The following is a 27,087-nucleotide window of genomic DNA, read 5'->3' as shown; positions in this document are numbered from 1 at the left end:
ACAATAACACCCACAAATCTAAAAACTCCACATGGTTATCTCCTGATTTAACTACAACTAACAGTGAGCTATAACTATTAATGTGAGAAACCCTAGTTTGTGTACACTACAGTATATTGTTCACTATTATAGAGAGGTTTCTGATAATTAAAATCAGACATTATTTACATATTACTGTTTAGATTATCCATTTCTGTGTTGAGATTATCCATTTCTGTGTTTAGATTATCCATTTCCGTACATGCAAAGTGTTTCTGATCATCCTGGTGTTTCTATAATACCATAAAATGCATGTTTCATATTTTTGTAAATGCACATACCTCTGAGAAGTAACAGTAATGGAGATAAGCTCAAGTTTATGTTTTAAGGGTATTTCCCCATTTCAGCGTAATGGACTCTTCTTTCACATAGTGTCCATTTTAATGGGCTGACACTAGTCTGTGACTTTTAACTCAAGTAGGCCTATATAGAATTATTAAATATACATTTTATTTGTTCAATTTTTCATAAACTGATAAAAAAAATCTGGTCACCATCACCACTAAGCACATATATACACACAATGTATATACTGGAACCTGTCTAAACTGGATAAATTATCAGGTCTTTGGTGTGACCCAGTTTAAACAGGTTTCACTATATTTAAAAAAAAGAAGAAAAAAAAAAGATCAAAACATTGCAATTAAAGCTACCAAGAAGACATTCCTGGTTTTCTTCCTGGTTTTGATTGTCTGTTATGTAGGATTCCCTGATTAATACTTCTCAAAACATCCCCAACCAGATGCAAGTACTATAATACTGTATTGTATTTCAACAATAACACGATCAAAGAAACTTAAAAAACAATTATTAACTGACCGATCACTGACAAGCACATGAAGAAATTAACAAAACTAACCATATTTTTGTTGCTTCCTTTATGGCATTTTTAGGTATGTTTTTTTTGTTGTTATTTTTTAGTGTCTTGATATCAGGAGGGGGGTTCTGGGTGTTTTTATGTGTGTGTGTGTGTGTGTGTGTTGTATGTGTGTGGTGTGCATGTGTGTGTGTGAGTTAGTATGTGGGGTGGGGGGTTGTGTTGTTTTCATTTTCTTTTGGCATCTTTGTTCAAAACAAACTTTAATTAAAAAAACAAAGCCATAATGACCCATCTGTCAAACACTATAATAATACTTTTTTTTTATCTCATCTGCACCAGCCATCACACTTCTTGTTTTTAAAAGAGTTATAAAAACAACAAAACCTTTCTCCTAACACCACAGTAGCTGTACAAAAAACAAGAGAGAAGAAATATTTCACTAAAGGCACTTCATGTGGTAAAATAAATACTGTAACATAATTAAAACTAAGACTGTAAAAATATCTGAGCACTATGATTGGCAAAAAACAAAGTAAAACAAAACAAAAATCTTCAACAAATACTGTAAAGTGAAAGTAAAAATGCAATTTAAAGGTCTGTGTTGTAAACCAACGGCCACACCGGTTTCCATTCTATCTGTTACAGTGTTCTTTCAAGTCAGTGACAGCTGTCACCGTGCACCCCATTGGCCATCTCCATGGCAACATAATGTGACGAGCAGAATTCCTTGATGCGCTCACATGCCTCCACGACTTTGTCACTTGGAACTGTGAGGACAATACGGAAGAAGTTAGCATACTGGAAACACTGAAAGAAATAAAACAAAACCTTTAAGTTTGTTTTTGTTTAACAACACCACTGTTTGCACAGAGTTACGTACCTTGGATGGAAGATAGAAGACACAGAGTTACGTACCTTGGATGGAAGACAGAAGACACAGACATACGTACCTTGGATGGAAGACAGAAGACATAGAGTTACGTACCTTGGATGGAAGACAGAAGACACAGAGTTACGTACCTTGGATGGAAGACAGAAGACACAGAGATACATACCTTGGACATAGAGTTACATACCTTGGATGGAAGACAGAAGATAGAGTTACTTACCTTGGATGGGAGACAGAAAGCATAATTACATACCTTGGATAAAAAAAAGACAGAAGACACAGAGATATGTACATTGGATAGAAGACAGAAGACACAGAGTTACTCACCTTGGATGGAAGACAGAAGACACAGAGTTACGTATCTTGGATAGAAGACAGAAGACACAGACATACGTACCTTGGATGGAAGACAGAAGACACAGAGTTACGTACCTTGGATGGAAGACAGAAGACACAGAGTTACGTACCTTGGATGGAAGACGGAAGACACAGAGTTACACATCTTGGATGGAAGACAGAAGACACAAGAGTTACACACCTTGGATGGGAGACAGAAGACACAGAGTTACGTACTTTGGATGGAAGACAGAAGACACAGAGTTACACACCTTGGATGGGAGACAGAAAGCATAATTACATACCATGGATAAAAAAAAAGACAGAAGACACAGAGTTACGTACATTGGATAGAAGACAGAAGACACAGCGTTACATACATTGGATGGAAGACAGAAGACACAGAGTTACCTACCTTGGATGGAAGAGAGAAGACACAGAGTTACGTATATTAGATAGAAGACAGAAGACACAGAGTTACCTACCTTGGATGGAAGACAGAAGACACAGAGTTACCTACTTTGGATGGAAGACAGAAGACACAGAGTTACTCACCTTGGATGGAAGACAGAAGACACAGTTACGTACCTTGGATGGAAGACAGAAGACACAGACATACGTACCTTGGATGGAAGACAGAAGACACAGACATACGTACCTTGGATGGAAGACAGAAGACACAGAGTTACATACCTTGGATGGAAGACAGAAGACACAGAGTTACACACCTTGGATGGAAGACAGAAGACACAGAGTTACGTACCTTGGATGGAAGACAGAAGACACAGAGTTACGTACCTTGGATGGAAGACAGAAGACACAGAGTTACCTACTTTGGATGGAAGACAGAAGACACAGAGTTACGTACCTTGGATGGAAGACAGAAGACACAGAGTTACTCACCTTGGATGGAAGACAGAAGACACAGTTACGTACCTTGGATGGAAGACAGAAAACACAGTTACGTACCTTGGATGGAAGACAGAAGACACAGAGTTACGTACCTTGGATGGAAGACAGAAGACACAGAGTTACCTACTTTGGATGGAAGACAGAAGACACAGAGTTACGTACCTTGGATGGAAGACAGAAGACACAGAGTTACTCACCTTGGATGGAAGACAGAAGACACAGTTACGTACCTTGGATGGAAGACAGAAAACACAGACATACGTACCTTGGATGGAAGACAGAAGATAAAGAGTTACTTACCTTGGATGGGAGACAGAAAGCATAATTACATACTTTGGATAAAAAAACTACAGAAGACACAGAGTTACGTACCTTGGATAGAAGACAGAAGACACAGACATACGTACCTTAGATGGAAGACAGAAGACACAGAGTTACGTACCTTGGATGGAAGAACCAGAATACACAGAGTTACGTACCTTGGATGGAAGACAGAAGACACAGAGTTATGTACCTTGGATGGAAGACAGAAGACACGGAGTTACGTACCTTGGATGGAAGACAGAAGACACTCTGTTCCTTCACCAGTTTCTCTGTGAAGTCAACATCATCTTTGATGTCAGGAAACCTTTCTTTCTCATACCCAACCTTAAAGGAAAAATTACATTCACAAACTCATCAGCTGTCACCAATTCTTGCATTTAAGCTCATCGTGTTTCCTTAGGTACAAGTCTTATTTGAATTTTTAAGCACATGGGTTTGTATTTAAATGTTTGAGTTATCTCCCATCATAATCTCACTTACATAACATGCAGAATATGGTAAATGTATTTGTATTTGTACAAACTATGTATTGTTGGCATTAATCTAATGTGTAAGGCCAGAGGAGGGAGAAATATTAATTTTATATTTGTTTATATTAGAATTACTGTAATAAATAAAACCCCAGACCTTAAAATGGACAAAATCTGTGTACTCCAAAATGGTGAAATTTATTTTTAAGCCTAGAACTTATATATGAAATTGACAATTACATTTATTTATTTTTTAAAGTTTGGTTTGTTTAACGACATCACTAGAGCACATTGATTTATGAATCATTGGCTATTGGATATGAACCATTTGGAAATTTTGACCTATAGGCTTAAGAAACCTTTTTAATTTTTTCCATTAGTAGCACCATCCCACAGACAGAATAGCACATACCATGGCCTTTGATATACAAGATACCAGTCATAGTGCACTGGATAGAATGAGAAATAGCCCAATGGGTCCACCTACATGGACTGATTATTATTTATTAATGAAAGACACAATGACTGCAGCTTTGTGTATTTTTTCAAGAAACAGCTAGTCAAGCTAGATAAAACATTCCTCAGCCAAAACAGAAGAAAATGTTTATGAATTGTTTGTTCAGTTTACAGTATGGAAGGAAATGGTTTATTTAATGATGCAGCTCAACACATTTTATTTACGGCTATATGGCGTCGGACATACGGTTAAAGATCACAGAGATATCGAGGGAGGAAACCCGCTGTCGCCACAGCATGGCCTACTCTTTTTCAGTTAGCAGCAAGGGATCTTTTATATGCACCATCCCATAGACAGGATAGCACAAACCACGGCCTTTAGTTTACTGGGTTCCAGGACTCTAACATTACGAGAACGATATAGATTCATTTGTGCGTCAATCACGCAAAGTTTGTTCTTCATGATGCATATTTCATTCACACATTAAATTTAGGACATCACTTACATTAGGTTTTCTGCCAGAAAAGCATTTGTGGGTACGTCAAAAAATACAAAACGAACCATAAGTTCCTCTACTAGGTATGTATGAGTAATGAATGAATGAATGAATGTTTAACGACACCCCAGCACGAAAAATACATCGGCTATTGTGTGTCAAACTATGGTAAATGCAAACAGTAAGTGATGATCAACATCAATATAAAAATTCAACAGTTAAACAGAAACACAGTGTAAAGAACTGTATAAAAAAAAAAAAAAAATATCACAGATAAATATAATTAAAATTTAGAATAAAATTCAGTATCACGTAAAAATTGTAAAATAAGTTCTGAATGGAATCGAAAGGATTCCATCACATTACTTTGGCCAAAAATATCTTTTCAAGTTTCATGAAGATGCTTACACTCCACCAGAATGTGGCGTACCGTCAGTGGTCACACTGAGGTGGAGGATCTTTCTTTAAGATAAATGAATGGGTTAAGTATGTATGCCCGATGTGGAGATATGTATGAGTTTCAAATATTTTCGTGTTTCGCATACTTTGACAAATTTTAAACAGCCATTGTCTTACTGTTATTATATCTAACAATTATAAAAATATATCATTAACTGCCAAGATTTTAGTGCACATAATTTTACCCTCCGACAGAAACCTTGTACATGGTAATGACGGGTTACCTGAATTTGTTTTAGCGTATCGCATTAAGAGTTTAAGACAATTTTCAGTTGTCAGAGACCCTGCATGTCCCTGGGCCCCATTCCACGAAAGAATTGTAGCTATAAGGTTAATTGTTGTGACTTAAGGTGAGTTTTACAACTGGCACCGTAAATTTTATGGCCGTTCCACAAAGCAACCTTACGGTAGTCGTAAATACCCCTTTAATGATTAATATGTTCTTTGCAAAGAAGTGCGAATTAATTAAATAATAAATTGGTTACCGACTTTTCAAAACATCTTGGATGTATTCTTTGGTATCGGACATCCATGAAATAACTGTCAGTTTATGTGCTAAGCGAAAATTGCCGAATGCATAAGACATAGAGTTATCTCCCTATTTTCATATGAATGTCGTATGGCCTAGAATGTTTTTCATGGAACGCCGAGTTTCATAAAAGGTATTTGGTATGTATTAGATCTATTTTTACACAATAAGTTAGTATCCTTCTTAGAAAATGATTAAATCATCATCTAACGCCATTTGACATCTACGTTAGTGGCTTACAACTGCCTTGTACCTATTGTAAATTTTCACAGTAATTTACGACGATAGTAAGCTATGCCGCATTGTGGAATGGGCTGTCGATTGTAGACGAAAAATAAGGTCGCGATAGTAGGTATTTACGGCGATAGCAGTGCTAAGATAGCTTCGTGAAACGGGGCCCTAGCTAGTTTGTAGCGCTGGTTTCATATTCGCCAACTTACCATCATGTACATGGCCCCTTGTGGCATCACAGGAAACAGACCCTGAACTCGGGATAAACTCTCATAAAACACGGCAGCATTTTTCTACAATGAAACAAACACATCACATCACAAGATTGCATGGTGATCACATGAAAATCCTACGGCAGAAGGAAAAGGGAAGCCTGTAAAACAGCGTATCACTTTAAACTTAAGTTTCTTGGCGATTAACATAGGAACATGCAGTGTGTTTGAACTTCAACTGGACATAAGTACAAAAGTCAAATTAAAATGAAATAAAGCTCTGGTTTAGATAAGACAAGCTTTGTTTAGTATTAAAGAGAAAAACCCTATTTTTAAACACTACCGCATAATTTTTTACTATTAGATCCATTTATCAGAAAATCATTCTGGTGTGTGTAATACTGTCAAAAGCATTTTCCATGATCCTAAAAATGCATGTACTCCTGAGAAGTATGGGTTATATGGAGTCTATTTTTAAAGAGTATTTCCCTGTTTCAAGGTCACAGACTCTCGTTTTACTTTATTGTAAGTTTATACAATGTGTTACAGGTATGTAGATTAACCAAACCTGGTGTTCATTGTCACAGGCTAACACTAGAGTCTGTCACTTTAACACAACTGGTCCTCAATACACATATAAACAAGCCAACAACTTTGTCGCAATTAGACCAATGATTACATGCATGGGACATTATAGGACGTCTTCATATATTGTTAATCCTTTGGTTTACCTGTATATACTCGAGTGTGTCATTGAAGAAATCTTGTGGCGTTTCTTGTATATTCTCGAGTGTGTCGTTAAAGAAGTCTTGTGGCGTGCTACCTGTATATATTCGAGTGTGTCATTAAAGAGTCTTGTGGCGTGTTACCTGTATCAAGTGTGTCATTAAAGAAGTCTTGTGGTATGTTACCTGTATCAAGTGTGTCATTAAAGAAGTCTTGTGGCATGTTACCTGTATATACCCGAGTGAGTCGTTAAAGAAGTCTTGTGGCATGTTACCTGTATCAAGTGTGTTGTTAAAGAAGTCTTGCAGTGTGTTACCTGTATCAAGTGTGTCGTTAAAGAAGTCTTACTGCGTGTTACCTGTATCAAGTGTGTTGTTAAAGAAGTCTTGTGGCGTGTTACCTGTATATACCGGAGTGTGTCATTAAAGAAGTCTTGTGACGTATTACCTGTATCAAGTGTATCGTTAAAGAAGTCTTGTTGCTTGTTACCTGTATCAAGTGTGTCGTTAAAGAAGTCTTGTGGTGTGTTACCTGTATCAAGTGTGTCGTTAAAGAAGTCTCGTGACGTGTTACCTGCATATACCCGAGTGAGTCGTTAAAGAAGTCTTGTGGCATGTTACCTGTATCAAGTGTGTTGTTAAAGAAGTCTTGCAGTGTGTTACCTGTATCAAGTGTGTCGTAAAAGAAGTCTTACTGCGTGTTACCTGTATCAAGTGTGTCGTTAAAGAAGTCTTGTTGCCTGTTACCTGTATCAAGTGTGTCGTTAAAGAAGTCTTGCGGTGTGTTACCTGTATCAAGTCTGTCATTAAAGAAGTCTTGTGGCATGTTACCTGTATCATTAAAGAAATTTTGTGGCATGTTACCTGTATCAAGTGTGTCGTTAAAGAAATCTTGTTGCTTGTTACCTGTATCAAGTGTCGTTAAAGAAGTCTTGTGGTGTGTTACCTGTATCAAGTGTGTCGTTAAAGAAGTCTTGTGACGTGTTACCTGCATATACCCGAGTGAGTCGTTAAAGAAGTCTTGTGGCATGTTACCTGTATCAAGTGTGTTGTTAAAGAAGTCTTGCAGTGTGTTACCTGTATCAAGTGTGTCGTAAAAGAAGTCTTACTGCGTGTTACCTGTATCAAGTGTGTCGTTAAAGAAGTCTTGTTGCCTGTTACCTGTATCAAGTGTGTCGTTAAAGAAGTCTTGCGGTGTGTTACCTGTATCAAGTCTGTCATTAAAGAAGTCTTGTGGCATGTTACCTGTATCATTAAAGAAATTTTGTGGCATGTTACCTGTATCAAGTGTGTCGTTAAAGAAGTCTTGTTGCTTGTTACCTGTATCAAGTGTGTCGTTAAAGAAGTCTTGTTGCTTGTTACCTGTATCATTAAAGAAGTCTTGTGGCATGTTACCTGTATCAAGTGTATCATTAAAGAAGTCTTGTGGCATGTTACCTGTATCAAGTGTATCAATAAAGAAGTCTTGTGGCATGTTACCTGTATCAAGTGTGTTGTTAAAGAAGTCTTCTTGCTTGTTACCTGTATCAAGTGTGTCGTTAAAGAAGTCTTGTGGTGTGTTACCTGCATCAAGTGTGTCATTAAAGAAGTATTGTGGTGCGTTACCTGTATAAAGTGTGTCGTTAAAGAAGTCTTGTGGTGTGTTACCTGCATCAAGTGTGTCATTAAAGAAGTCTTGTGGTGTGTTACCTGTATCAGGTGTGTCGTTAAAGAAGTCTTGTGGTGTGTTACCTGCATCAAGTGTGTCGTTAAAGAAGTCTTGTGGTGTGTTACCTGTATCAAGTGTGTCGTTAAAGAAGTCTTGTTGCTTGTTACCTGTATCAAGTGTGTCGTTAAAGAAGTCTTGTTGCTTGTTACCTGTATCATTAAAGAAGTCTTGTGGCATGTTACCTGTATCAAGTGTATCATTAAAGAAGTCTTGTGGCATGTTACCTGTATCAAGTGTATCAATAAAGAAGTCTTGTGGCATGTTACCTGTATCAAGTGTGTTGTTAAAGAAGTCTTCTTGCTTGTTACCTGTATCAAGTGTGTCGTTAAAGAAGTCTTGTGGTGTGTTACCTGCATCAAGTGTGTCATTAAAGAAGTATTGTGGTGCGTTACCTGTATAAAGTGTGTCGTTAAAGAAGTCTTGTGGTGTGTTACCTGCATCAAGTGTGTCATTAAAGAAGTCTTGTGGTGTGTTACCTGTATCAGGTGTGTCGTTAAAGAAGTCTTGTGGTGTGTTACCTGCATCAAGTGTGTCGTTAAAGAAGTCTTGTGGTGTGTTACCTGCATCAAGTGTGTCATTAAAGAAGTCTTGTGGTGTGTTACCTGTATCAGGTGTGTCGTTAAAGAAGTCTTGTGGTGTGTTACCTGTATATACTCTTGAGAGTGTGTTGTTAAAGAAGTCTTGTGGCGTGTTACCTGTATCAAGTGTGTCGTTAAAGAAGTCTTGTTGCTTGTTACCTGTATTAAGTGTGTCGTTAAAGAAGTCTTGTTGCTGGTTAACTGTATCAAGTGTGTCGTTAAAGGTAGGGTCAACTCAAACAAGAGCCTTGTGTTGGAAAGATGCATACCCGGACCACCAACACATACTGACACTTTAGCAAATTAAAAACGCATAATTTTAGAGTTAATAAAAAACCATGATTATTCCTGCTAACTGGGGGCAGCCATTTTGTTTAGTTTTTGTGACGTCCGGTGGGATAGCTTGGGGCGAAGTGACGTCAGCTCCTGACCATCTCCTGTATGTACAGTGTAAACAAAAGCAGTAATTTTCGACAAGGCGCTTCTCTTTGATCAACCTGACTTGTAAAACAGCATAAATGACGCAATAATATAATAAACTATTTAACTAAATATATTTCAAGTTGCATTAACAGAACAAAACGGGGTTATAGTATTTTTCTCTGTTTAATAATCCAAAGGAAAAATGTACACTATTAGGCCTATTGATATGCTACGTTGGAGCAAAAATGACAACCCACGATACCCAAGTGATATTTTTTTTCTTTGGGACTACGTAATTGGTCAGTTCTGTGGTTTTAGATGGAAAAGTCTACTTAATCAATACAGTAATAAACCATGTCCATTACAATTTTAGGGGCGACAGATAATATTCCACAATACCGGTATGTATTTTTGTGTCTAGACAGCGTCAATTAACTGGCTCGTCTGGTTACCAATCAAATACACACCTGCCAATCAGGAATTACAGGTAGAAGCAACTAACAGCATAGACCAATTAACTAAGAAAGCACTCCGTGTATCATTTCAGTACGTAGGTTAATGCATGGGCAAAACATTGTTAATTGTTTCGACTTGTTGTGTAGCCGCTTTGACAATGGTATTTTATTTTGTATTGAATAATAATATATATAGTACTGGGTATACTTATTACTGGCTTACTGGGATGTGTATTATTACAGAACATTGCAATGTGTGACTATTTATCATCCCGCAAAAACCAGGTAGATTGTGTTTCTCTAGTTCTAAGGCTCATTCCTGATGTGACGCGTTAAGCATTACGTAACCACCAGCTCGCCAGAGGGCGTACTCACTGAGATGGTACAAAATGGCTGCGCCCGTTATATATAATAGCCGTCACATTTAACCATTTTATTAATTAACTATACGATTATACGTGTTGATATTAAGCAATCATGTGCATTATATATCGTTAAATATGCATACCAGGCCAAATGCCTTAATTGTCCTCTCCTTTAAAGAAGTCTTGTGGCGTGTTACCTCTATCAAGTGTGTTGTTAAAGAAGTCTTGTTTCTTGTTAACTGTATCAAGTGTGTCGTTAAAGAAGTCCTGTGGCGTTTTACCTGTATAAACTCGAGTGTCGTTAAAGAAGTCTTGTTGCTTGTTACCTGTATCAAGTGTGTCGTTAAAGAAGTCTTGCGGCGTGTTACCTGTATATACTCAAGTGTGTCTTTAAAGAAGTCTTGTGGTGTGTTACCTGTATATACTCGAGTGTATCATTAAAGAAGTCTTGTGGCGTGTTACCTATATATACTTGAGTGTGTCGTTAAAGAAGTCTTGTGATGTGTTACCTGTATATACTCGAGTGTGTCGTTAAAGAAGTCTTGTGACGTGTTACCTGTATATACTTGAGTGTATCATTAAAGAAGTCTTGTGGCATGTGACCTATATATACTTGAGTGTGTCGTTAAAGAAGTCTTGTGACGTGTTACCTGTATATACTCGAGTGTCGTTAAAGAAGTCTTGTTGCTTGTTACCTGTATCAAGTGTGTCGTTAAAGAAGTCTTGTGACGTGTTACCTGTATCAAGTGTCTCGTTAAAGAAGTCTTGTGGCGTATGACCTACATGTATATATACTTGAGTGTGTCGTTAAAGAAGTCTTGTGGCGTGTTACCTATATATATATACTCGAGTGTCGTTAAAGAAGTCTTGTTGCTTGTTACCTGTATCAAGTGTGTCGTTAAAGAAGTCTTGTAGTGTGTTACCTGTATCAAGTGTGTCGTTAAAGAAGTCTTGTGGCGTGTTACCTGTATATACCCGAGTGTGTCGTTAAAGAAGTCTTGTGACGTGTTACCTCTATCAAGTGTCTCGTTAAAGAAGTATTGTGGTGTGTTACCTGTATCAAGTGTGTCGTTAAAGAAGTCTTGTGGTGTGTTACCTGTATCAAGTGTGTCGTTAAAGAAGTCTTGCGGTGTGTTACCTGTATCAAGTCTGTCATTAAAGAAGTCTTGTGGCATGTTACCTGTATCATTAAAGAAATTTTGTGGCATGTTACCTGTATCAAGTGTGTCGTTAAAGAAATCTTGTTGCTTGTTACCTGTATCAAGTGTCGTTAAAGAAGTCTTGTGGTGTGTTACCTGTATCAAGTGTGTCGTTAAAGAAGTCTTGTGACGTGTTACCTGCATATACCCGAGTGAGTCGTTAAAGAAGTCTTGTGGCATGTTACCTGTATCAAGTGTGTTGTTAAAGAAGTCTTGCAGTGTGTTACCTGTATCAAGTGTGTCGTAAAAGAAGTCTTACTGCGTGTTACCTGTATCAAGTGTGTCGTTAAAGAAGTCTTGTTGCCTGTTACCTGTATCAAGTGTGTCGTTAAAGAAGTCTTGCGGTGTGTTACCTGTATCAAGTCTGTCATTAAAGAAGTCTTGTGGCATGTTACCTGTATCATTAAAGAAATTTTGTGGCATGTTACCTGTATCAAGTGTGTCGTTAAAGAAGTCTTGTTGCTTGTTACCTGTATCATTAAAGAAGTCTTGTGGCATGTTACCTGTATCAAGTGTATCATTAAAGAAGTCTTGTGGCATGTTACCTGTATCAAGTGTATCAATAAAGAAGTCTTGTGGCATGTTACCTGTATCAAGTGTGTTGTTAAAGAAGTCTTCTTGCTTGTTACCTGTATCAAGTGTGACGTTAAAGAAGTCTTGTGGTGTGTTACCTGCATCAAGTGTGTCATTAAAGAAGTATTGTGGTGCGTTACCTGTATAAAGTGTGTCGTTAAAGAAGTCTTGTGGTGTGTTACCTGCATCAAGTGTGTCATTAAAGAAGTCTTGTGGTGTGTTACCTGTATCAGGTGTGTCGTTAAAGAAGTCTTGTGGTGTGTTACCTGCATCAAGTGTGTCGTTAAAGAAGTCTTGTGGTGTGTTACCTGCATCAAGTGTGTCATTAAAGAAGTCTTGTGGTGTGTTACCTGTATCAGGTGTGTCGTTAAAGAAGTCTTGTGGTGTGTTACCTGTATATACTCTTGAGAGTGTGTTGTTAAAGAAGTCTTGTGGCGTGTTACCTGTATCAAGTGTGTCGTTAAAGAAGTCTTGTTGCTTGTTACCTGTATTAAGTGTGTCGTTAAAGAAGTCTTGTTGCTGGTTAACTGTATCAAGTGTGTCGTTAAAGGTAGGGTCAACTCAAACAAGAGCCTTGTGTTGGAAAGATGCATACCCGGACCACCAACACATACTGACACTTTAGCAAATTAAAAACGCATAATTTTAGAGTTAATAAAAAACCATGATTATTCCTGCTAACTGGGGGCAGCCATTTTGTTTAGTTTTTGTGACGTCCGGTGGGATAGCTTGGGGCGAAGTGACGTCAGCTCCTGACCATCTCCTGTATGTACAGTGTAAACAAAAGCAGTAATTTTCGACAAGGCGCTTCTCTTTGATCAACCTGACTTGTAAAACAGCATAAATGACGCAATAATATAATAAACTAATATAATAATAATATATATAGTACTGGGTATACTTATTACTGGCTTACTGGGATGTGTATTATTACAGAACATTGCAATGTGTGACTATTTATCATCCCGCAAAAACCAGGTAGATTGTGTTTCTCTAGTTCTAAGGCTCATTCCTGATGTGACGCGTTAAGCATTACGTAACCACCAGCTCGCCAGAGGGCGTACTCACTGAGATGGTACAAAATGGCTGCGCCCGTTATATATAATAGCCGTCACATTTAACCATTTTATTAATTAACTATACGATTATACGTTAAAGAAGTCTTGTTGCTTGTTACCTGTATCAAGTGTGTCGTTAAAGAAGTCTTGTTGCTTGTTACCTGTATCATTAAAGAAGTCTTGTGGCATGTTACCTGTATCAAGTGTATCATTAAAGAAGTCTTGTGGCATGTTACCTGTATCAAGTGTATCAATAAAGAAGTCTTGTGGCATGTTACCTGTATCAAGTGTGTTGTTAAAGAAGTCTTCTTGCTTGTTACCTGTATCAAGTGTGTCGTTAAAGAAGTCTTGTGGTGTGTTACCTGCATCAAGTGTGTCATTAAAGAAGTATTGTGGTGCGTTACCTGTATAAAGTGTGTCGTTAAAGAAGTCTTGTGGTGTGTTACCTGCATCAAGTGTGTCATTAAAGAAGTCTTGTGGTGTGTTACCTGTATCAGGTGTGTCGTTAAAGAAGTCTTGTGGTGTGTTACCTGCATCAAGTGTGTCGTTAAAGAAGTCTTGTGGTGTGTTACCTGCATCAAGTGTGTCATTAAAGAAGTCTTGTGGTGTGTTACCTGTATCAAGTGTGTCGTTAAAGAAGTCTTGTTGCTTGTTACCTGTATCAAGTGTGTCGTTAAAGAAGTCTTGTTGCTTGTTACCTGTATCATTAAAGAAGTCTTGTGGCATGTTACCTGTATCAAGTGTATCATTAAAGAAGTCTTGTGGCATGTTACCTGTATCAAGTGTATCAATAAAGAAGTCTTGTGGCATGTTACCTGTATCAAGTGTGTTGTTAAAGAAGTCTTCTTGCTTGTTACCTGTATCAAGTGTGACGTTAAAGAAGTCTTGTGGTGTGTTACCTGCATCAAGTGTGTCATTAAAGAAGTATTGTGGTGCGTTACCTGTATAAAGTGTGTCGTTAAAGAAGTCTTGTGGTGTGTTACCTGCATCAAGTGTGTCATTAAAGAAGTCTTGTGGTGTGTTACCTGTATCAGGTGTGTCGTTAAAGAAGTCTTGTGGTGTGTTACCTGCATCAAGTGTGTCGTTAAAGAAGTCTTGTGGTGTGTTACCTGCATCAAGTGTGTCATTAAAGAAGTCTTGTGGTGTGTTACCTGTATCAGGTGTGTCGTTAAAGAAGTCTTGTGGTGTGTTACCTGTATATACTCTTGAGAGTGTGTTGTTAAAGAAGTCTTGTGGCGTGTTACCTGTATCAAGTGTGTCGTTAAAGAAGTCTTGTTGCTTGTTACCTGTAGTGTGTCGTTAAAGAAGTCTTGTTGCTGGTTAACTGTATCAAGTGTAAAGGTAGGGTCAACTCAAACAAGAGCCTTGTGTTGGAAAGATGCATACCCGGACCACCAACACATACTGACACTTTAGCAAATTAAAAACGCATAATTTTAGAGTTAATAAAAAACCATGATTATTCCTGCTAACTGGGGGCAGCCATTTTGTTTAGTTTTTGTGACGTCCGGTGGGATAGCTTGGGGCGAAGTGACGTCAGCTCCTGACCATCTCCTGTATGTACAGTGTAAACAAAAGCAGTAATTTTCGACAAGGCGCTTCTCTTTGATCAACCTGACTTGTAAAACAGCATAAATGACGCAATAATATAATAAACTATTTAACTAAATATATTTCAAGTTGCATTAACAGAACAAAACGGGGTTATAGTATTTTTCTCTGTTTAATAATCCAAAGGAAAAATGTACACTATTAGGCCTATTGATATGCTACGTTGGAGCAAAAATGACAACCCACGATACCCAAGTGATATTTTTTTTCTTTGGGACTACGTAATTGGTCAGTTCTGTGGTTTTAGATGGAAAAGTCTACTTAATCAATACAGTAATAAACCATGTCCATTACAATTTTAGGGGCGACAGATAATATTCCACAATACCGGTATGTATTTTTGTGTCTAGACAGCGTCAATTAACTGGCTCGTCTGGTTACCAATCAAATACACACCTGCCAATCAGGAATTACAGGTAGAAGCAACTAACAGCATAGACCAATTAACTAAGAAAGCACTCCGTGTATCATTTCAGTACGTAGGTTAATGCATGGGCAAAACATTGTTAATTGTTTCGACTTGTTGTGTAGCCGCTTTGACAATGGTATTTTATTTTGTATTGAATAATAATATATATAGTACTGGGTATACTTATTACTGGCTTACTGGGATGTGTATTATTACAGAACATTGCAATGTGTGACTATTTATCATCCCGCAAAAACCAGGTAGATTGTGTTTCTCTAGTTCTAAGGCTCATTCCTGATGTGACGCGTTAAGCATTACGTAACCACCAGCTCGCCAGAGGGCGTACTCACTGAGATGGTACAAAATGGCTGCGCCCGTTATATATAATAGCCGTCACATTTAACCATTTTATTAATTAACTATACGATTATACGTGTTGATATTAAGCAATCATGTGCATTATATATCGTTAAATATGCATACCAGGCCAAATGCCTTAATTGTCCTCTCCTTTAAAGAAGTCTTGTGGCGTGTTACCTCTATCAAGTGTGTTGTTAAAGAAGTCTTGTTTCTTGTTAACTGTATCAAGTGTGTCGTTAAAGAAGTCCTGTGGCGTTTTACCTGTATAAACTCGAGTGTCGTTAAAGAAGTCTTGTTGCTTGTTACCTGTATCAAGTGTGTCGTTAAAGAAGTCTTGCGGCGTGTTACCTGTATATACTCAAGTGTGTCTTTAAAGAAGTCTTGTGGTGTGTTACCTGTATATACTCGAGTGTATCATTAAAGAAGTCTTGTGGCGTGTTACCTATATATACTTGAGTGTGTCGTTAAAGAAGTCTTGTGATGTGTTACCTGTATATACTCGAGTGTGTCGTTAAAGAAGTCTTGTGACGTGTTACCTGTATATACTTGAGTGTATCATTAAAGAAGTCTTGTGGCATGTGACCTATATATACTTGAGTGTGTCGTTAAAGAAGTCTTGTGACGTGTTACCTGTATATACTCGAGTGTCGTTAAAGAAGTCTTGTTGCTTGTTACCTGTATCAAGTGTGTCGTTAAAGAAGTCTTGTGACGTGTTACCTGTATCAAGTGTCTCGTTAAAGAAGTCTTGTGGCGTATGACCTACATGTATATATACTTGAGTGTGTCGTTAAAGAAGTCTTGTGGCGTGTTACCTATATATATATACTCGAGTGTCGTTAAAGAAGTCTTGTTGCTTGTTACCTGTATCAAGTGTGTCGTTAAAGAAGTCTTGTAGTGTGTTACCTGTATCAAGTGTGTCGTTAAAGAAGTCTTGTGGCGTGTTACCTGTATATACCCGAGTGTGTCGTTAAAGAAGTCTTGTGACGTGTTACCTGTATCAAGTGTCTCGTTAAAGAAGTATTGTGGTGTGTTACCTGTATCAAGTGTGTCGTTAAAGAAGTCTTGTGGTGTGTTACCTGTATCAAGTGTGTCGTTAAAGAAGTCTTGTGCTGTGTTACTTGTATCAGGTGTGCCGTTAAAGAAGTCTTGTGCTGTGTTACCTGCATCAAGTGTGTCATTAAAGAAGTCTTGTGCTGTGTTACCTGCATCAAGTGTGTCGTTAAAGAAGTCTTGTGCTGTGTTACCTGTATCAAGTGTGTTGTTAAAGAAGTCTTGTGCTGTGTTACCTGTATCAAGTGTGTCCTTAAAGAAGTCTTGTGCTGTGTTACCTGTATCAGGTGTGCCGCTAAAGAAGTCTTGTGGTGTGTTACCTGTATCAAGTGTGTTGTTAAAGAAGTCTTGTGGCGTGTTACCTGTATCAAGTGTCTCGTTAAAGAAGTATTGTGGTGTGTTACCTGCATCAAGTGTGTTGTTAAATAAGTCTTGTTGCCTGTTACCTGTATCAAGTGTGTCGTTAAAGAAGTCTTGTGGTGTGTTACCTGTATCAAGTGTGTCGTTAAAGAAGTCTTGTGGCGTGTTTCCTGTATCAAGTGTGTCGTTAAAGAAGTCTTGTGGTGTGTTACCTGTATCAAGTGTGTCATTAAAGAAGTCTTGTGGTGTGTTACCTGCATCAAGTGTGTCATTAAAGAAGTCTTGTGCTGTGTTACCTGTATCAGGTGTGCCGTTAAAGAAGTCTTGTGCTGTGTTACCTGTATCAAGTGTGTCGTTAAAGAAGTCTTGTGCTGTGTTACCTGTATAAGGCGTGTCGTTAAAGAAGTCTTGTGGTGTGTTACCTGCATCAAGTGTATCGTTAAATAAGTCTTGTTGCCTGTTACCTGTATCAGGTGTGCCGTTAAAGAAGTCTTGTGCTGTGTTACCTGCATCAAGTGTGTCGTTAAAGAAGTCTTGTGCTGTGTTACCTGTATATACTCTTGAGAGTGTGTTGTTAAAGAAGCCTTGTGGTGTGTTACCTGTATCAAGTGTGTCGTTAAAGAAGTGTTGTTGCATGTTACCTGTATCAAGTGTGTCGTTAAAGACGTATTGATGCATGTTACCTGTATCAAGTGTGTCGTTAAAGAAGTGTTGTTGCATGTTACCTGTATCAAGTGTGTCGTTAAAGACGTATTGATGCATGTTACCTGTATATACTCAAGTGTGTCGTTAAAGAAGTTGTGTGGCATGTTACCTGTATATACTCGAGTGTGTCGTTAAAGAAGTTGTGTGGCATGTTACCTGTATATACTCGAGTGTGTCGTTAAAGAAGTCTTGTGGCGTGTTACGTATATATACTCGAGTGTCGTTAAAGAAATCTTGTGGTGTTACCTGTATATACTCGAGTGTGTCATTAAAGAAGTCTTGCGGTGTGTTTTCGAGGATCTTGGGCAGTGCTGACTGAACCAAGCTGTTTGGTCCGAGGATTCGCTGCGACAAACTTACCAGACCGTTCCTCACCTGAAAACAGAACACTAGAAAAAATAACTACACAATTATAGTATTTCATTAATAACACTAATTAGCATTTCAATGATAACACTACATAGCATTTCATGAAAAACATTAATTAACATTTAATTAATAACACTTATTAGCATTTCATGAATAACACTATAATTAGCATTTCACTAATAACACTACTTAGCATTTCACTAATAACACTAAATAATAACATGTAATAATATATATACTGACTGAAACAAAACATGAAACCAATAACTATAGACTAGATTAATAACATCTCATTAACAACATTAATTTGAAACAAGTAATAATCATGCATTATTATGTTGGTTTTTTTTGGGTTGATTTTTTTTTTTGGGTGGGTGGGGGTGGGTGGGTTGTTGTTTTGTATTCTGGTTCTCTGAGTCATATACTGTCAACATGTTACAAGATCTCCTGACAAAAAGTAGGTCTTCTGAGTCAACATATACAGTCAACATGTTACAAGATCACAAGACAAAAAGTAGGTGTTCTGAGTCAACAAAAAGTAGATCCTCTGAGTTGACATACATACATGTATATACTTTCAAAATGTTACGTCAACATGTTATAAGATTACAAGACATTAAGTAGGTGCTCTAGGTTGACGTATAATATGAACATGTTATAAGATTACAAAACAAAAGGTAGGCCCCCTGGGTTGTCGTATACAATGACAAGATAAAACATTGGTCCTCTGTACCCGTGAGAATACGCCATGTTTGTCATAGATGACAATCCACCCCAACCTCCAGCCAGGAACCAGGAATCTGAAGAAAAAACACAATCATCAGATAAACACATGGATGAGTGAGTGACTGAGTGATTGAGTGTCTGTGCGTGTGTGTGTGTGTCTGTGTGTGTGTGTGTGAGTATGTGAATGAAAGAAGGAATGTTTAACAACACTTTTTAGCACAAAGAACACTCTGGCTATTTGAACAAAGGCACGAGTAAGTACATAACAAAAATGATGATCAGATCTATATAGGTATGAATATAATTCGAGGGGTTAGTGCCAGAACCACTTATCTCCTTTCCACTTCAATCTGAGAAAACTGCACTGAAAACTTTGGAATGCACTTAAAAATCGGAAACTTAACTTTTGCTAAATATTTTACTTTTAGATGCTAGCAGTTATTTGTTTTAATATAAACCTTAAAAGTTTTCTCTGCTAATAATAATAAATCATGATGTAATTTGATGAAGAACTATTTAATTTATTCTGGCTCCTGGAACTTGAACACAAACAGCTCCAACCAGCATGCCAGAGCAAGCTATTTTATAAACAGTTTTTCTTACAGTCCAGCATACATTATGTGACAAATTGTGCAAAATCTAAGTCAAGAATAATGTTATCTTGTAGTGAGTCCATGTGACATACAGTAAATGTTTGATTTCGCAGCAGCTCTGAGACACCTAATTGGGTCTGTGTTGTTAATACTTTGAAAATGTACTGGCGGCAGGAAGTAATTGTAAACAATAACAAATTATCTTTGGATGGCAGACACTGGAAATGGTCACGGGCGTTTCCAGCTGTGTGCACAGTAACCTTATCTTACACTGAGATGGTAAATTGTGCTCCCTGGTATTGTAGCAGGTTGCTAGAAGCTCTTAACAACTTTAAAAAACAATTTGTCAAACAAAGCAAAGCCTTAAAACCAGTTATAACAGATACATTTTTTACACTAATTAAACACGAAATGTAAGCTATCAAAGTAAACTGCTCCATCTGTAGTGTTGAGCTACTGACTGAATTAATAATCAACCGTTAAAATAAGTTAATATGTTTAATGATTTTTAATACACAGTAATTTAACAAAACAAAATCAATACAGGGCCAGTAACTATATTCGGCATTTTTCCTTAAACGTTTTCACTCGTTCTAAATTGTCTACGTTTTGACATGTTCTAAAACAAATGTTCTTCAACTTAATGCTTTAAACAGCAATTTAGAGAGAATAAAATGACAAATATATTTACAATCAATGTGTAATGATTCCTAGCAGAATACGCATTTTCGTAGGTTTTACAAAAATGCACAAAAATCTCATCGTGTGTAAGATGTTTGCATGTAACATAGGTCAGATGTTACTGAAACAATGTTTAGAAGTTATATGTGATTAAAACTTACTAAAATAATATGACATTAGCAAATAATTACCACAATTCTACTGTCCCTTAATTCATTGTGTTGAGTACATTTTAAATATGCAAGTAATACTACTAAAGGTCTTTTGATTGATATATTTTAAATTGCACATATATGCACTGGCGTATCCAGGTAGCCAGGGATTGGGCACAAGAGGACCTTGCCTTCTCGAATATACTTCTTTTTTCACAATACCAACTTTTATAATGCATGTCATAACATGAGTAAAAGCAGTGCCCACTATCTCCACTCCACCCCCAATAAACAATCCTGGCTACCATAAAATATATATATATATGCCCCGTTAGGGTTTATTGACTAGTTGGATATTGGCATGGATGGGAAAGAAATATTTAATGGCACGTCAGCATATATTTTTAATGCCTTCTAGCCTATACTTGAACAGACAAAAATGATTCCTAATAAAACTCGCCATTTTATTGACACTGGTACTCAAACATGTGTTATTCGTAGTAATACACTGTAGGCGAAACGCAAATGGTCAACAGTCAAATTCACAAAATTAGATTTCGTTGTTGATAATGTACGTAAACATTTTGTAATAAAACATTTATCTGATTAAAACAATGTATCGATTTACTCAGGCAACACCTATAACGTGTGGTACCTTGCATTTTATTTACCAGCAAAACGTAGGGTGTCTCATGGCATTTGAGATAAAATAAATGTGTTAATTAGAAACCCCCAATTTTGTAGAAAGTAAAGTTTGTATTTTTAAATTTTGTCTTAAACTAATGTCAACCTCAGGTGAACTGTAGATGCATTGCAATTGTACATTAAATGGAATTAATTTACTGGGATAGTTTTAACATAGTATGTGCACAAATATTTCACAAATTACGTGCTAATTATTAGAGTGATTATAAAAGTGTTTTGGTCATGTTGGATTCTGGTTTTATGTTCTACTTGTAATATTATTAGCACCAGTGTACAGTACACACAGGAGAAGGGCTGGTAGGTGTTTTACTATATGGCTAATGAATTGTTAAAATCACCTATTCCATGTTCAGTGCATTGTTTTTTGTTTTTTAATCCTCAAACTCTAGGCGTTTGGTGTTTGTGGATAGTTGTGTATTAAGTTTTAAAGGGACATTCCTGAGTTTGCTGCAATTTTTAAGATGTTATCGACTAACAGACTTTTTGACGACTGTAATTACATATCAAATATATTTTTCTGCATAAAATATTAGTGGCTGTATAATAAACATGTTTCTGATTGTTCTAATATTTGTACTAGCTAGTTAAATTTCATTTTATTTCCTATAAAATATTTTGTCGTACGTACGAAATTATTTGAAGACAAAATCCAGTTTGGGCTTCTTACAAATATTAAGACGACCAGAAACACATTGAATATAAAGACACTGATATTCTAAAGAAGAAAATATATTTAATATGTAAGTTTAATTGTAGAAATATTTTATTAGTCGGAAACATCTTACAATGCAGCAAACTCGGGAATGTCCCTTTAACTGTTATTTTTGTTCCCCTAAGAATTCAGTATAGCGGAGGTGGGAAGGTGTGTGTGTCCCGTGATCGTGACTATGTGGATCTACAAAACAAAGCTGGCTATGACACAGCACAACTCGAAAGGAATCCGGCAAGTGATATCTTGAAATCTGAGCTGGATTATTATCACATCTTAAGCCAGTGTCTTTCCTCAACGTTAATTTTCAATCCATACCCCGGCAACCTGATCTGGAAGTTGTTTAAACTATAATTATCACAATCTTTAATGTACCAGTTCTGGGCACTGGTTGAAGTAAGATAAAAGGCGATGGGTCCACTAAGGGAATTCAATCATATATCCTATCCCATCTATCTGTACCACTGAACTATGCTGACATGGGTCATATACTGCATGCATGTACAGGAATGAACTACTCTAGCTACTAGTCTTATCATATATAAATAGAAATAGTCCAATGATTCCACTAACAGGGGTTGATCCTAGACTGACCGTACACCAGGCCAGCACTTTACTACTGGGCTACGTCCTGCCCCCGGCAAATTAATTTAATTAAAAAATAATAATAATAAAAAATAAAAATTAATTTATAATAAACAGATTAATTATTCAGACTAAAATAAGGGAAAACAACTTTCTTGTTTAACTACTTTCTCTATGTCTCTGTTCAGTTAATATTTTCTCAACTGCGTGTTTCTTCTGTAGAACTAAATGAACTCTGCAATCACTTCTGATTAAACTATTTACATGCATAACCGGCATTTATTCAGCAACTAGTTAACAACACACACACACATTCCAGATGTCTAAGCACTACACACTTCCAGCCCCCCCCCCCCCCCCCATTGTCCACAGTCCATTTCAGATTACCACCAACGGACCAGTCATTGTGATGTGTAAACAATTACTTCTAGCTACTTCTGCCAGCATTGTTATTTCTTTGTAAGCCAAAACACCCAGCCAGAGATAGTTTACATAAAACACCATTGCTAGATGTAAACACTTAGAGCTAGCATGTGTCATTAGCTTGTCATGCGGTATGGCACCTAGGATTCAATCTTCTCAGAAAGTTTACAGCCCACAACAATCCAGTGTTGTGAGCTAACATGTTAAGTCTGTCAGCTACACCCTACTCGAGCTAGTGATAAAGACGGACGCTATTCCATGCTCTCTCATGTTACCTCCCCACCTGGGGGGATTAATTGCTTCGTATGGGACGCTGATAGAGTACCGTGTCACGTACACCGGGTCACGGGCAACCGTAACCTTGGTGTACGGCGACCCTGCTCCACAAAAGAAGGGAAGAGGACCGAGGAAGAGGAAACGTGCGCCAGGGGCGGCACAGGGAGGAACAAAGCTGGCGGCTCAACCGCCAGCGGCGGTCCCTTCTGCGTTGTCGCCCCTAGCCCAACCGGACAAGCCAGCCAAGCCAGCTGAGGAAACCCAGCAAGCGAAGTCTGACGAGTCGACGCCAGGAGAGGAGCTGAACATTGCCATGTGCGAGACTCCACGGCCGGCGTCTCCCATTCCTGCACCTTCATGTTCGACTCCGTCGAGACCCCCACCCACGGGGAACTCCGTTGAGACGAACAAGGAAGTTGGTGTTGCGAAACAGAAGGCCGTCACTCCCCCGAGTGACCAGCCAGCCAAGGCACGGGCTTCCGCCTCTGGCCAAGGCAGGGACTTTGCCGCATGGAGTCTCGCTGTCAGCAAGATCAAGAGCCAGTACTCTAAGTACTTGGTTGGTGATACAACGTGGGCTTACTGCCGGGAGGTATCCAAGAGGGAAGTTTCAAGCATTTCCCCGACTGCAGTGAGGTGGCCATCCACGATACGGACTTACGAGATGGGACGCTCTGCTTAGTGGTGACGACATGCCGGGAGGGTCTGTACAGACAAGGAATCCTTTTCAGGGATATGGACAACAACACTGTCCACAGAGTACTCAAGATCATCGCCGGCATCCATTACGTCGAGCTAGCAAAAACCCTGCTAGGTCACAGGTGGAGGAAACTTGTGCCACACTTCAACGGCAAGCAGTTCATCTTGTCTCTGTAGGCGCCAACCTCCTCAAGAACAAAACAGCCTTAAGGAGGCCACTCACGTGAACATATAAATCGGACTTTAAACTTTTAGATCTTCGTTCAAAATTTTATGTAGAAATTACTTTTTTTTACAAATATTATTAAATAGTCCGATCCTCTCTTCTTTCTCTTATTTATTTTTGGACTGTCCTTCTAAAATGCTCCAAATTATATAAATATTTGACCGAGCAGTCAATTCTTTTTATTTTTGGCTTGTAACTTTTTATTTATTTATTTTTAATTCTATTAACTTTTTTCTTTTCTTCACTAATTGCTATTTTCAAAATTCTGCCCATTTTCAACTCTACTGCACACCCCCCCCCCCCCCCCCCCCCATCCCGAGTCAGGCCACCGATCTTAGATCTTATCGGAGGTCGGACTCTGGATGGGCGTGTTCGAAACCCTAGTGGTATATGGGCACGTTAAAATAGTTATCTATCTATCTATCTATCTATCTATCTGTCAGCTATGGGTAATACAACAAAATTCTAGAGAGACAGAATAAGGTAGTGCAAAAAACATGGTTTTGCCCTTTTGTGGTAATGGACATAAAAGATAATTGGTTTGGGTTCTGATGTATAAAAGCATAAATAAATGATTGATTTGAATAAGACATTGTGTAATGATAGTACACATTCCCATGATGCTGACAAGGTGATTAACTCATTTTTGTATAATTTACCATAAAATGGGTGCTGGCACTAACCCCTTGATATATAAAATATATATAAAATTCAAAAGGTCAATAAATAAACAGTGACTTACTCTGCTTGTGATATGTAATTATTTACAATATTTCATCAGATAAACTCCATTTAAAAAACATTTAATGACAGTCTAAAACTCCCAGAAGAGATAAGATATTTGTTTAACAAAACATTTGCACATTTAGAACTTTGGCTTTCCACTAGACAAGACAACATGTATGTATCATGGCTTACGATATACAGAGCAACAAACTGAAAAGCATGCCAATAACGAAATAAAAAGAAAAACAAAGCAATATTATAGTAAGAAGCAAGAATTTAAACTACAGATAAAGTCGCATATAATTAGGGTTTATTACACCAGTGGTCACCAATAACTGGAAAAATATTTTCCATGTTTTGTCAGTAAGAAATATTCTGCATTGGTCTCACGAACAATACTATTGGACAATTTGACGCTTACAAACCAATGACCTTGTGGGTACTAAATATGATGTCATCATGATTTGGCAAGCACACATGATGACGTCATGTATATACGTAGTTTAAAGTTTGTGTTTATGGCTCTCTGTTTTTTGGTATTAAATTTATAACAAAATGTCATTGTAATGCAATTCATTATAGATTTTGTAGCAAAATAAGAAGAACTTTTCTTTTTCAAAATTATCTATGAATTTGATTAAATTACAAGTTATAGCAATTCTCAGAACAGTACGTAAAGTGGTTTACATCGTTTCTATACAGGTTGGTCTTTGTGCATGTGCGTAAAAAATAAAGGCTTTTCGAGGAAAAATAGCTGAGGTAATGAATAGAATAACAAACTCGGTACCAGTTATTATCAACTTTATGTCCCTTGTGAAATAATTTTAAGTTGTCACTCGCTAAAGCTCATGATAACTGAAAATTATTTCTCTCGGGACATAAATTTGACAATAACTGGTAACACGTTTATTATCCTCTATTTATTTCACAGAGAAATTACTTACCGCTTAGTGAGACCTCCACAAGACAGAATTGGAACGTCATCAGTTAGGGAAGCTAGGGAGTGGTACTGGAGACCAGGGAAAACCTGATGAGAAAATAAAACTAATGATACATTTGTATGAAAATATGTTAAGAAATGCAGATAAAATGCAGGGCAGGGGGGGGGTGGGGGGTGGGGGGTGGAGGGTTCTGAAAAAAACCCCACCCCACCTTCTTACTTATTTTAAAGTGCTTATACCTCCCTGCAAAATACCCAAGATCCATCCCTGTGTTACGATTATATGGCATCGGACATATGGTTAAGAACCACACAGAAATTGAAGGAGGAAACCCGCTGTCGTCACTTCATGGGCTACTCTTTTCGATTAGCAGCAAGGGATCTTTTATATACACCATCCCATAGACAGGATAGCACATACAACAGCCTTTGATGTACCAGTCATGATGCACTGGCTGGAGGGAGAAATAGCCCAATGGGCCCACTGACGCAGGGCTACGTCTCGCCATCTTTAGAGAGCGGCATTAGGACATACAACTTTAAAAATGGCATCTACAGCATTCCATTATATACTACAAAAGTACAAAGCATTATATATAACTGGCAATCTTTACCGTAAACATTCACTTGATCAAACCGGCCTAGGTGGCGTAGTGGTTAGGCTATCGGTCTACATGCTGGTAGGTACTGGGTTCGGATCCCAGTCGAGGCATGGGAATTTTAATCCAGATACCGATTCCAAACCCTGAGTGAGTGCTCCACAAGGCTCAATAGGTAGGTGTAAACCATTTGCACCGACCAGTGATCCATAAAAAAACTGGTTCAACAAAAGCCATGGTTTGTGCTATCCTGCCTGTGGGAAGCGCAAATAAAAGATCCATTGCTGCTAATCGGAAAGAATAGCCCATGTAGTGGCGACAGCAGCTTTCCTCTCAATATCTGTGTGGTCCTTAACCATATGTCTGACGCCATATAACCATAAATAAAATGTGTTAAGTGCGTCGTTAAATAAAACATTTCTTTCTTTCTTTCAGTTGATCAAGACATGTTACCTCCACAAATAAATGAATGAATGAATGAATGAATGAATGAATGAATGAATGAAAATAATAATAATAATAATAATAATAAAATATTAATAATAAATAAATAAATAAATAAATGTATAGCCTATTATATTCATCTGTTAAACAGTGCAGTGCTAGCTCCGGGTGATCAGTTTGGGGTTTTTCCCAACAAATTAATTATCTTAAAAATACAAAATATATAGCTATTTTTCAACAAAATATCAATTAATTATTGCCATATTTTTTCCCCGACAAATTAAAATAAAAGTAGCCATCTGTTTTTAAATATGGCGATTGGCGAGATTTTGTGAGCAACAGAGCTAGACCTGCAATGGATGTTACAGACACTGCTAAACTGATTTGGGTGTATAACCCTCGATCCACTCGAATTTACACCTGCATTAAAACATGTTCACGGTTTAATATATCATAAACTTACAGAAAATAAAAACAGTTT

The 27,087-nt window shown here is 37.6% G+C and overlaps 1 protein-coding gene across 1 annotated transcript in view; it reads right to left on the bottom strand.

The window, feature by feature from the left end:
- Nucleotides 1-467: 467 nt before the first annotated feature.
- The window catches only part of LOC121388859 (tyrosine aminotransferase-like), a 51,304-nt gene continuing 24,684 nt past the window's right edge, over nucleotides 468-27,087 (bottom strand). Inside the window, exons 7-12 of the mRNA XM_041520376.1 lie at nucleotides 25,568-25,650; nucleotides 18,856-18,922; nucleotides 18,000-18,128; nucleotides 6,172-6,255; nucleotides 3,546-3,644; nucleotides 468-1,666 (exon numbers count right to left, since the gene is read on the bottom strand). Coding sequence (XP_041376310.1) covers nucleotides 1,517-1,666; nucleotides 3,546-3,644; nucleotides 6,172-6,255; nucleotides 18,000-18,128; nucleotides 18,856-18,922; nucleotides 25,568-25,650 — 612 coding nt within the window. The 3' untranslated portion in view covers nucleotides 468-1,516. The remainder of the gene's footprint in view (nucleotides 1,667-3,545; nucleotides 3,645-6,171; nucleotides 6,256-17,999; nucleotides 18,129-18,855; nucleotides 18,923-25,567; nucleotides 25,651-27,087) is intronic.

This window comes from Gigantopelta aegis, chromosome 14 (assembly GCF_016097555.1).
Source record: "Gigantopelta aegis isolate Gae_Host chromosome 14, Gae_host_genome, whole genome shotgun sequence".
NCBI classification, from domain to species: Eukaryota; Metazoa; Mollusca; class Gastropoda; order Neomphalida; family Peltospiridae; genus Gigantopelta; species Gigantopelta aegis.
This window is presented reverse-complemented; position numbering and strand designations above follow the sequence as displayed.